Source organism: Mastomys coucha, unplaced genomic scaffold (genome assembly GCF_008632895.1).
Source record: "Mastomys coucha isolate ucsf_1 unplaced genomic scaffold, UCSF_Mcou_1 pScaffold22, whole genome shotgun sequence".
NCBI classification, from domain to species: domain Eukaryota; kingdom Metazoa; phylum Chordata; class Mammalia; order Rodentia; family Muridae; genus Mastomys; species Mastomys coucha.
The window spans coordinates 58,772,585-58,785,238 of record NW_022196905.1 but is presented as its reverse complement, the minus strand read 5'-3'; the positions used below and the strand labels follow the sequence as shown (position 1 = coordinate 58,785,238).

Sequence of the window (12,654 nt, the reverse complement as noted above, 5' to 3'; positions counted from 1 at the left end):
TTTGAGAAAGGTAGCATAACAGTAAGCTCACCTCATGCTACAGAAATTTTCTTTGACCATGGTCTTTTTTTTAATTGTTTGTTTATTTTTGTTTTTTTTTTCTAGACAGGGTTTTTCTGTGTAGCCCTGGCTGTCCTGGAACTCACTCTGTAGACCAGGCTGGCCTCAAACTCACAAATCTGCCTGTGTCTGCCTCCCAAATGCTGGTATTAAAGGAGTGTGCCACCACAGCCCAGCCAACCATAGTCTTTGTACATTTTCTGTTTATCATACTTTAGTTGGGATACATTACTGATGTTTAGTTGGGATTACATTAAGTGGTCTTACTAACTTACATTTCTTCATTTACTAGTGCACTAGTGAAACTGATGAATAAGTCAATAGAAGGGACGGCCGATGATGAAGAGGAGGGTGTCAGTCCAGACTCAGCTATCCGCTCAGGACTTGAGCTTCTTAAGGTATTTCTTTTTTGTAATTTTATCTCTGTTAACTTCCAATGATAAATAAGGACATTCCTTTTATGCTGTGCACGAGGGCGCTTATTTTATGTTAGATTATTCAAAATATTTAGTTTTTCTGGTACATCTCTTTATTTTGTTTTTTTTTAAAACAAGAGTCTCATTCTATAGCCCAGACTGGCATGAAACTCTCATCTATATGTCTGCTTCGTAGCCTGCCGCATACTGTGATTACAGATGTCTGGTAACGTGCTTGGCTAAAAATCAGATCTTATAAAAATGACTTGTATCGTAATGTAATTATTTTACATCATACAGTAGCATTCTTAAAAAATTTTGTGATTATCTTTTTATGTTGTTGTTTTGTTTTTTTGTTTTTTGTTTTTTTTTTCGTGACTGGGTTTCTCCATGTATCTCTGGCTGTCCTGGAACTCACTTTGAAGACCAGGCTGGCCTTAAACTCAGAAAACCGTCTGCCTCTGGCTCCCAAGTACTGGGATTAAAGGCATGAGCTACCACTACCCAGGGTGATTATGTTTTATATTTCGGCTATACTTGTTACCATGTACGAAAGATAATCCAAGCTTATCTTTCAAAGAAACTGTATCTGAAGCAGTTGACTGACAGATTATATGATATCATCATTATAAATGGGGCATTTTAAAGATATTCATGATATTAATAAATACAAATGGATTAAAATTACCTATAAATAAGAGCGAAGTGTGACTCAAAACTTACTGCAGGGAAAGGTTGCTATCAGGAGTAGGGAAAGAATTCAGCAGTCCTAAATTACAGAGTGGCATGGGAGCCATTGTCCAACTACAACACTGGGTGGAAGAACTCTCATTGAATTGAGTAAAAAGAAGGAGAAATTGAGGTGAAGGTGCATTGAAATCACAGGCAAACTGAAGAAGATATTAAGTAGTGCTAGAGATAATATTTACAAAAGAGAAAGCTAGAGTACTTACTGATTGTTATTCCAAAGGACCCAGGTTCAATTTTCAGCATCCACATGGCAGCTTACCACTGTTTGTATGACACCAACTCCAGAGGATCCAACATCCTTACACACACACATGCAGGCAACACCACTGCACATAAGATTAAAAATACATATGTAACTAAAAAAACATTCTTTATTCTAAGGTTAGTAAAATCCACAAGATGATCAGAAGATTGGGGAAAAGATAGCATATCAACTGTCTTGGGAAAGAGACTGAAAGTACCACACAGTATTCTTGTTAAATCTCTTGAGTAAAAATAACTGCAGTGGTGGCTAAAGGATGTAATTTATATTCCAAATGTTATAGCTAGCATTTGTACTCCAGAACTTCACATTTTATTTATTGAACGAAATCTCCTTTTTAAATAGATTAGAGCTGTTGTCTATACTCCTAAAGGTGTATCTATTCCTCCAGGTTCTGTCTTTCACACATCCTACCTCGTTCCACTCTGCAGAGACATATGAGTCCTTGTTACAGTGCCTAAGAATGGAGGATGACAAGGTAGCAGAAGCTGCAATACAAATTTTTAGAAACACAGGCCACAAAATAGAAACTGACCTTCCCCAGATACGGTCGTGAGTATTTTTTTTTACATGGTAAACATAAAGGTTTCTGTGTGTGGGAGTGATAAAATCATGATTTCTCTGTCATGGAAGAAGATGTCACAGAAAGAAAACTACTTTGATGCTGCCTGCCTTAGTCTCTCAGTCTCCAGCCCCATCTTACCACAGTTAGGATAGATGCAGCAGGGCAAACTGTACCATCTTTGTAGAAGGAAGGGACTCGTTATCACAGAACTAAATAGTATATTGATGATTAATGTATCTTTCTAATTTGGGTATTTTTTTTCTTTAAAACTGACTATAAATTAAGTAGCTACCACCTTCCTGTCCCAACTCCCACAAACAAATAAAAAATAGGGGAATTAAATAGTAGTGTTCATCATAAAATATTTATTAGTTGATTTGTAATTGATAATGATAACAGTGATCATAAGAATTTAAAATGCAATTTTATATTTTCATTTTAACATTTTGGCATTGTATTTGTAGTAAGAGTGGGAAACATGAAAGAACACATTGATATGTCCATTGCATCATATGTTCATTGGTAACATAAACATGAAAAATTAATGGTAAATCTAATAGAAACAATGTTTGTCTCATAATGTAATAAAAATAGAACAAATGGACTCCTGTAGGTTTTATTAAATAGAGTTTATGTGGAACAAATGATTATCCAATCAGTCTTTGCCTTCAAGGAGTTTGTGGTCTAAGAATTTAATTGTTTATATATCTGTACACACAAATCAATAAAATCATTAGGGCCAGGCTTGGTGGAATGATCACAAACTAGGCAAGAATGACTTTGTCTCAAAAATGTTTTTACAGAGACTTGGTGGGGGATAGGGATTTAGCTTAGTGGGAGAATACTTATTGGCACACACAAGGCCTTTGTTCAAACCCCTGTGCACATAAAAGGAAAAAAGATCATTAACATAGTAGGATAAAGTTTGACATTTTCTTCTAAACTTGGAATATTTTTACATTTTAAGGCAAGAGTCCTATTTTTAAAAGAATGCTGTATCAAAATAAGCATTAGAAAAAAATAGAAATATGTGAAATAGTTAACTTAAGAATCAAAGATGGAAACCTTTTCTTAAGAATAGTTGGGGATAAAAGAAATAATCAGAGAAAAGCAAAAACACTCAATAAAAACCTCAATAGCAAACCTGATGGTGCCTCTTAATTATAGCACTCTGGATAAACAAAACAAGATGTTTAGTTTTGTTTTGTTTTGTTTTTACTATTTCAGTCTTGCTTTAAAAGCCTACAGCTTGGTCTAAATTGTATCTTTTGGGGCTGGAGTGGTGACTCAGCAGCTAAAGCACACACTACTCTGTTCTTACAGAAGACCCTAGTTTGGTACCCAGCACTCAGATCTGACAGTTGACCATAACAGGCACCTGTACTCAAGTGTACATGCCCACATATGGGCATATAAATAAAATTAAATGTTTTATTTTGTTTATGTTTTAACATACTCATCTGATTTATGACTTTTCTTTTAACTTGGTTATAAAGTCAGCTACCCCTTTCCTGTTGCAACAAAGACAAATAGAGCAATTAAATAGTGTTCATCATAAAATATTTACTAATTGCTTAGTAAGATAGTGACAGTGATCATTACATTAAATGTACATTTAAGTATATCTTATTTAGTTATTCACTACTATTAATAGTGGTGAGCTTATAAATAAAAGAACCAAATGGTGCTCAAAGTTACCTAGACTAGTTACACTTGGACATCCATACCCTGCAGTTCAGATCTCCCCAGAGATGGGCTTTAGATGTTCATGAACATGTCAGAATCAAACTGATTGACATATTTCAGGCTTTTTTGGGTTTTGGTTGAGGTATATGTCTTGTGGTCTTGAATATTGCTATTAAGTTCTATTATTAGACTTTGGGTTTGTTTTTATTTACTGTAGGTCTTTTCATTTGATGACATCAACTTTTTTGCTTATAAAATAAAATAGATCCCCTTCTAATTGTATTGAAGGTATCACAAATAGTTTCTGTAGAGTTTTGTTGCTATACTGATTTTGTCTGATTATAAACTTTTATGTTTATCATGAAAAGTTGAAACCAAGGGTGGGTATGTGGCTCCATGCTGGTGTTGACATTGTATGCATAAAGGCCTGAGGTTTGTCCCTAGCATCTAGTCATGGGGTATATATGTGAGCCTAGGAAAATAAAAGCAAAAGAGTTGTTACTCTTGTTTTATGAGTTCTTTCCTTTATTTATTTATTTATTTATTTATTTATTTATTTATTTATTTATTTATTTTGATTGGATCCCCTAGAACTGTAGTGCTAGGAAACATACTGGGATCCTCTGCAAGAGCAGCAAGTGCTCTGTTTGTTTGTTTACACAGGGTTTCTCTGTGTAGTCCTGGCTGTCCTGGAACTCACTCTGTAGACCAGGCTGGCCTCGTCTGCATTTCGAAAATTCAGAAATCTGCCTGCCTCTGCCTCCCAAGTGCTTGGATTAAAGGCATGTGCCATCACTGCCAGCTGAATGCTTTCCTTCTTGATATGTGTACATATTTTGTCAGTTCATATGAATATATGTCCTTCACGTACATCTTTTGCTATATGGCCAGCATTTATTATTTTGTTACGATATTTCAGATTGTTCTATAGGCGTACTTTTAGTTTATTTTTCATGTTAATATAGTGATTAAACACATTCATTTTATCTTTTTTTTAATTTTGAAAATCCAGCTTCACCTCTTACTCGTGTGGTCTTTGGCAGTTGTAGTTCATTCTTATGTTTTTGCTTTTTTTTTTTTTTTTAAATTTTTTTTTTTATTCAAGACAGTTTTCCTGGCTATCTTGCATCTCACTCTGTAGACCAGGCTGTACTTGAACTCAGAAATCTGCCTGCCTCTGCCTCCCAAGTACTGGGATTAAAGGTGTGCACCACCACCACCTGTCTTGTTTTTGCTTTCTTATCTTTGTTATGCTAAATATATTGCTTTTCAGGTATTAACTAACATTCATTAGTCAAATTAATCCAATTTTAAAAATACCTAGAATGGTAACTACACATGTCCTAGATGAGTTTTAGAAACCTTTAGTTTGATTTTTACCAAACTGTATGTAACTATTTTTGAGTACTCACTAGTATCATTTCAGCTGTTTAATAACACTTGACCTTCTGCTACTTTTTCCTTGGCTACTTTGAAATAACAGAAGGGAAATCTAAAAGGGAACTGAAAAACTAGGAATGTCTTCTTAGAATGTAAATGTGAATATATGCCCTAGAGCAAGTCATAGATTATTAAGGGTGGCTTGTTTGTTATTTTCTTATATTCATGTTTTAGTTTTAAAATGAAAATTGTTCGCTATTGTTTGTCTTGGTTTATGAGACAGAGAAGGAACTTTAAATTTTTTTAGCAATCAAATAATTACTAAGAAAGGCTTTACTGCCAGCACATATCTAAGTAGAGTAAATGAGGATAAGACGAAACTTAGGGATTTGTATACTTCAGAAAAACACCACTATATTATTATTTTTGCAGAACCTTGATCCCCATTTTACATCAGAAAGCCAAGCGGGGCACTCCACACCAAGCAAAGCAGGCTGTACACTGCATCCACGCCATCTTCTCAAACAAGGAAGTCCAGCTGGCACAGATTTTTGAGGTATACATAGCACAAGGAATATGTTTCCATTGGTTTGTCAGGTTCTGTGCTTTGGTAAAGCTAGAGTGTACATTTTAAGGTTCTTTGTATGTCTTCTTACCGTGATGTGTACTTCTTGAGCACTTGTCTGCTCAGCACTGTATGTTCACTGTTAGTCCTCTGTTTTATATGAGTATTCTCCTTAGCTTTAGTCTTGCCTGCTCTAGCTTATCCTCACTGACTATTACTGGACAACTGAACTACCCTTGCTGTTTTCTTAGCATAAAAAAAAAAAATCCACCAAAATAGCATATTAGAAGAAGAGAGATGAAGAGTAATGCAGATGTCCTTATTTCTACTTGTTTTACTTGGGCTTTATCTATTTTCTATATTTTTTTCAATTTTATTGTCTTTGTCACTCTTATCACTGTGATTAGACATAATGATCAAGTAACTCACAAAAGAAATTTAATTTAAATTTTAAATTTAATTTTAAATTAAATTAAATTTTATATTTAATTGGAGGCTTGCTTTTAGTGTCAAAGGTCATGCTGGGGAGTATGACAGCTCACAGGCAGAAGAAGTAGCTGAGAGCTAACGTCTGTTCTACAAGTTGTGAGCAGAAACATACACTGGGTCTGATATGTGCTTTTGAAACATCAAAGGCCATTTCCAGTGACTTACTTTTACCAATAAGTCCACTTCTTCTCATCTTCCCAAACTGTTCCAGTAATTGGCGACCAGATATTGAAACATGTGAACTTAATGGGGCCTTTCTCATTTGAATCACCACAGTCATATTTCCCTAGGTGAAATAACAATATCTAAGATGGTTAAAATTAATTATGATTGTATCAGTAAAACAGATTGACTTGGGCATGGTAAAATTATTAGGACTGTAGAATATCTAAATACTTATAAAACCAATTGACAGTTGTTTTTTTCTTTTCGTAGCCACTCAGTAGGAGTCTGAATGCTGATGTACCAGAGCAACTTATCACTCCATTAGTTTCACTGGGCCACATTTCCATGTTAGCACCAGATCAGTTTGCCTCCCCAATGAAATCTGTAGTAGCAAACTTTATTGTTAAAGATCTTCTAATGAATGACAGGGTAAGTGCCTAACTTAATTACATTTAAAGTCTTGAGTTTAAGTCTGTCTATATCTTTATCATGGAAAACATCTCTTTCAGTATCTAGGGTGTAATTGATGTGCCCAGTAGGGTCTGACTTTTCATCCCTTTGTACAAATTTTGAAAGATCACACTACATCCTATTAATATAACTGTCACTTTAAAATTGTAATATCTTTTTAAAAGATTTTTTATTTTTTATTTTATGTGTAAGGGTTTTTCTGTGAACCATGTGTATGGTATGTCTGGAGGTTAGAGAAAGTCAGTGAATCACCTAGATCTGGAATTACAGAAAGCCCCATGTGAGTGCTGAGAATATCAACTAGGTTATAGCAAGTTTTCTAAAATACTGAGCCATCTTTGTTGCCCCTACAGTGTTTTTTAATTAAAAAGGATCTCACAACCTAGAATTAGAGAGAGTGCAGACACAAGTCACATTTATGAATGTCTTTATTTTTAGTGTAACATTGAGCACTCTGAACTATTTTATGAAGTTAGAGAAGATGGGATTAACAGCAAATCATTTATAGCGTCCCATCATGTTAAGATGGTTGGTGTTCTTGTTCAGGATAGGATCTAAGCTCCACACTAGCCCACATCTGCCTGATTTTCTATTTTGTTTTTCGAGTCGCGGTCTTCTTGGGTTGGCCTGAAACTGGGTATGATGTAGCCCATGCTAGCCTTGAATGCATTAGTGACTCACTTGTGTCTGCCCCTCAACTGCTTTTATCAAAATAAGTGAGTCACCGTATCCAACCTGATTGTTCTCTTTCTTTCCTTCCTTTCTTTCTCTTTTTTCTCTCCCCCTCCCTCCCTCCTTCCCTCCCTTCCTCCCTCCCTCCCTCCCTCCCTCCCTTCCTTCATCCCGTAAAGCAGGCTTTACTATATAGGCTTAGCTGTTCTAGAACTCACTCTGTAGATCAATCTGGCCCAAATCTCACAAAGACCTGCCTGCCTCTTCCTCCCAAGTACTGTACTAAAGATCTACATTACTATGCCTAATCTTTTAAAAAGTTATTTATTTATTTATTTATTTAGTCTAGGGGGTGTATGAGAGTTTGCTTTTTGAATGTCAGAGGACATCTTTATCGAGTCTGCTCTCTTTTTCCACCATGTGATTCCTGGTGAAATCAGGTTGTCAGACTTGGTAGTAAATGCTTTTTCTCCTGAGCTATCTTGATTGGCACTCAAGATACACATATTCCCAAATGGAAACATTCTTCTACTCACTAAGCAAATTCCCTTAATAAATACCCTCAGTACTCTGTATGGTGACTATGGGTTTATTCTAGATATCTTATTGTCTAATACTTGTTCTTTTATGATATATCTTTTATTTGGCATGTTTCCCAGATTCATTTTATTGTATTATCGATCAGAATTTCATGTATTTTTCTTCCCTGCTGAGAAATACTGCTTTGTATATTCCACATTTTTTGTCCGTTAATTAACAGTTTTAGCAAATGTAGTTCATGTTAATATGTACCAAAAGTAAAATTTCTGAATCATGTGAGTATTAAACATTTTTTAGATATCACCAAACTGGTTATCACTGTGTTGTCTGTCCCTTTTTAACCTTCTTTACCAAATAAGTCTGTATGTTCCAGTTTCTCCACACCTTTTTGAGAGAATAAAAAATATAAAGTAATTTATTATGAGTGTTTATTTGCCACCTGTGTATCTTTTGGAGAGTGATCTGTTCAGATCCTTTAGTGTTTTTGTTTGTTACTGTTGAGTGAGTTTTGACAGTTTTAAGGTACAGTCTCATGTAGCCCATGTTGGATTTGAATTCTTATGTATAACAAAAACTGGCCTTTAGGTACTATATCTCTGCCTCTCTCCTAAATTCTAGGATTAAAGGCATTCATTGCTGTACCAGCAAAGTTTATTTGTATATTCTGCGTAGGGAAACACTTCTTTAGAATTAAGTGCAAGGTAATGAAGATTTTTTTTTTCCTGTATGATCTGCTGAGAGATTATCAGGTTTTCCTTTTTAGGTGATGTTTGTAGTTGGTTTTACTGTCTGGTAAACAGTATTTATTTGTTGGCACCCAGTTTTCTCTTTTCCCAGAACATGGTATTAGTGTTCTCTACAAAATGAATTTGGTCGATATAATAAAAGAGTTATTTTTGCTGGTTTGTTTGTTCTCTTTTGTTTTTGTTTGTTTGTTTTTGAGACAGGGTTTCTCTGTGTACCCTTGGCTGTCCTGTAACTCAGAAATCCACCTGCCTCTGCCTCCCAAGTGCTGGGATTAAAGGTGTGCGCCACCACTGCCCAGTGTTTTTTGTTTTTTAATAAAATGTTTTACCCCCTAGTCTATTCCATTGTTTTGTATTTCCATTCTTGCTTCAGATTCTTGGTTACTGTAGGTTTGTAGGATGTTTTGAGGTTGGAAAATGTGACTCCGCAAATTTTGTTCTCTGTTTCTAAGTCCTTTTACCTGTATTTTCATACTGTGTAGTAATCGGGATGGAAAACTAAAATTTTTCTATTATCTATAGTCAACAGGTGAGAAGAATGGAAAATTATGGTCTCCAGATGAGGAAGTTTCTCCTGAAGTACTAGCAAAGGTATATTTGCTTAGGCATTAATGACCTTTATGTTAAAAAAAAGTGAATGCTTGTAGGTATCCTGTACTTTTTAATGTTTTGTTAATAAGCATTTTCTAGTGGACTGCTTTACTTATTATTTATTAAGTGTGTGTGTGTGTGTGTGTGTGTGTGTGTGTGTGCGCGCGCGCACGCGTGCGTGCTGGTTCCCTCAGAAGCTAGAGGTAGTCAGATCTAAAGCTAAAGTTAACAAATGATCTTTAGGGGCTGGCGAGATGGCTCAGCAGGTAAGAGCACTGACTGCTCTTCCGAAGGTCCTGAGTTCGGATCCCAGCAACCACATGGTGGCTCAAAACCATCCGTAATGAGATCTGATGCCCTCTTCTGGTGCGTCTGAAGACAGCTACAGTGAATTATGCCAGAGCAAGCAGGGCCAGAGACTGGGCTGGCAGAGGTCCTGAGTTCAATTCCCAGCAGCCACACACTGTATAGCTAACAGTGTACTCACACACATAAAATAAATAAAATTAAAAAAAAAAAAGATCTTTAGTCACCTTATGTGAGTTGGGACACACATGCATCCTCTGGAAGAGCAAGTAGTACTCAAAACTGCTGAGCCATCTTCAACCTTAATGTGCTTTATTTTAAAATTCATTGTAAATTAATACTCCTCTAAAGAATTGCAGTTGTTATTGTTGTTTCTGGATTTTTGCTATATTTTGTTTGGTGGTAAGACCTAGTGGTAACCACATGCTTGGTCAGTGTTTCTCCACTGACTTTTGTATGCTGACTCAGTGTTCAACACGTAGTACACTTAGATATATGAGCCTATATATTACTTCCTTAGTCATATATTTTTGTCTGATTTTTGTCAGGTTGTCAGTAAATATGTTAAATAGTACTTTTTAGCTCATCATATATGAAATAATGAATATGAAATATGAAATAATACTCTTTAGTTCTTCATATATATTGATAAGTCTCTCAGATAATAAGATCACAAATAATTATGTAAGCTCCAATGTTTTAGTCAAGATATTTAAAATTTACCAGATCTTATTTATTCAATAGTTTTCTAGTACTGTAATATTTCATCTAAATAATTGTTTTTAATTATTTAAAAACAATTTAAGTGGCTATTTTCAAGTTTTTTAAGAGTTTTGAAGATACTGGAGATTTCTGGAGTTACATTAAAATGTATAATGATTAGATCAGGATAGTTAAGTGCATATCATTCTTTTTATTGAAAATGTCCATAGTTATCTAAAGTTGATATTTTGGCCAGCTGGTGGTGCATATCTTTAATGCCAGCCATCAGGAGGCACAGGCAGATGGATCTCTCTGAGTTGTAGGCCAGCCTTGTCTACATAGTGATTTCCAGGAAAGTCAGGGCTTTGTAGACAGTCACTGTATACAAACAAACCCAAACAATAAGTAAACATATGAATAAATAAAAGTTACTCCATCTATACATGTATGTTGCTGTACCAGTTAGCACCCATTTCTTTCCCCTCCCACCTGTCTAATATCTAAAAATTAGCAGTTTAAATATTTATTTTTAAATCATATGCTTTTGAGTAATTGCAAAAATCTTATTGTATCAAAAATCTGGGGAGCAATACTTGATTGAGTTATCAATCATGGAATGTATTTCCTTTCCTTTCTCTCTTGGAAATAAGAGCAGGCACAGCTGTGGGACAAGTGCATGTACAGGTTAACAGAAAGTAATATTCTTACTGTTATTCTTCTTATCCCAATTCCTTGGGTAATCAATTTCCACTCAATAGGATAACTAGTTTCACTAATCAAGTTAATTTAAATTAGTCTTCCCTTTAATTAGAATTTTAAGGTGCTTTCTTTTTTTAGCATGTTTATATTTTATAGGTACAGGCAATTAAACTTCTGGTAAGGTGGCTGTTGGGTATGAAAAACAACCAGTCTAAATCTGCCAACTCAACTCTTCGGTTATTATCAGCGATGCTGGTTAGTGAGGGAGACCTGACAGAGCAAAAGAGAATCAGGTGAGCTCTTCTCCTTCTGGTTTCTTTGTACCCCAGATGGGGTAAGAGTTGAATAATATTGAGTGTTTTAATTGCACTGTAAGCTGTGGATTCACTTTTCTTGAATACATTGAAGAATATTGGTATATTTTTGTCATTTCCAAAAACTATGAACTTCTGCTAATAAATTTTTATTTAAAATCAACTCAGTGTTACTAAAATCCAACATTTGCTTTATAAGCAATTATTTGTTGAATTTCTACTCTGTAACACTATGAGAAGTGTAGCAAAGTCAGATCACCCCGTAATATGATTGAACAAGTAGAATGGCTCAGAGTGGTTGCTCAAAAGAGGGAAAGAAGAAGCCTTCTGGCAATTTCAAGGAATGTTTATACAAGGAAAAAGGAAAATATTGATAAATTAATTTCCACTTTTCAGTGTAGTGAAATTCCTGTCTCCCTTTTGTTCCTTACACAAAATTGTCAAGTCTCTTGGTTTTGTTTTTTGTTTTCAAATACTTGATATCTAGAGAGCACCAGCACTGGTAAATCATGATTTCTATTTAAATTTATGTGACAGGTCACAAAATCTATTTTTTTCATGCATTTAGTATTTATTGAGTACCATTAGATACTAGGTACTATTGTGTTATTTAAAGATAACATTTCCTCATAAAAAGAAATCTACTTGAAGCAATACATAGGCATTTATAGTTCATTATGCTTAATGCTTTGATAAATTTCCAAAGAGATATGCAAAAAATAAATAAAACCCAAGATTTTTATGTTGAATAAGCCAACAGAAGTTTTATATCAACAAAATGATTAGCGTTTGAGTTGGCAATAATGAAAACTTATTAATTAGTATATCTTTTTTTTTTGTTTCTAGTGAAGTATTTTTTATTAATTTATATGATTTAATGATTTTAAGCACAAGTACATTGAGCACATTAATTAGTATATCTTAACTGGGTACTGAAGTATTTTGTAATGAAGTCTTACAACTCAGTGATACTTAGTGCACAATCCATGATGCAGTTGAAGGCTAAATACTATTATTTGACCTGGAAAAAAAAATGTTTAACGATTTGTTGTTCTAAATGAAGTAATGTGTTCTAAACTTAACTAATACCTTTTCCTTATCAAATTAAAAAAAAATTAAGGAATTTTTGCTCACTCACTGGGAAATAAGATGAATTCTGTCTGCATTCTCCTTAGTCCATCTTTTTAAGACTGTGGAATAGTCTCTATCTGCTGTGTTAATTTTGATTCATCCACATTCATGAATATGATAAGAGTCCTTTAATATATATATATA

General features: G+C 34.6%; 1 protein-coding gene across 6 annotated transcripts in view; it reads left to right on the top strand.

The window, feature by feature from the left end:
• Pds5a (PDS5 cohesin associated factor A) overlaps positions 1 to 12,654 on the top strand; it is a 100,710-nt gene that overhangs the window by 64,784 nt on the left and 23,272 nt on the right. For all 6 annotated transcript variants that reach the window (XM_031342454.1, XM_031342459.1, XM_031342457.1 and 3 more), the window contains exons 18-23: positions 353 to 458; positions 1,880 to 2,040; positions 5,552 to 5,675; positions 6,609 to 6,767; positions 9,290 to 9,358; positions 11,222 to 11,358. In XM_031342454.1, the coding sequence (XP_031198314.1) occupies positions 353 to 458; positions 1,880 to 2,040; positions 5,552 to 5,675; positions 6,609 to 6,767; positions 9,290 to 9,358; positions 11,222 to 11,358 (756 nt within the window). The remainder of the gene's footprint in view (positions 1 to 352; positions 459 to 1,879; positions 2,041 to 5,551; positions 5,676 to 6,608; positions 6,768 to 9,289; positions 9,359 to 11,221; positions 11,359 to 12,654) is intronic.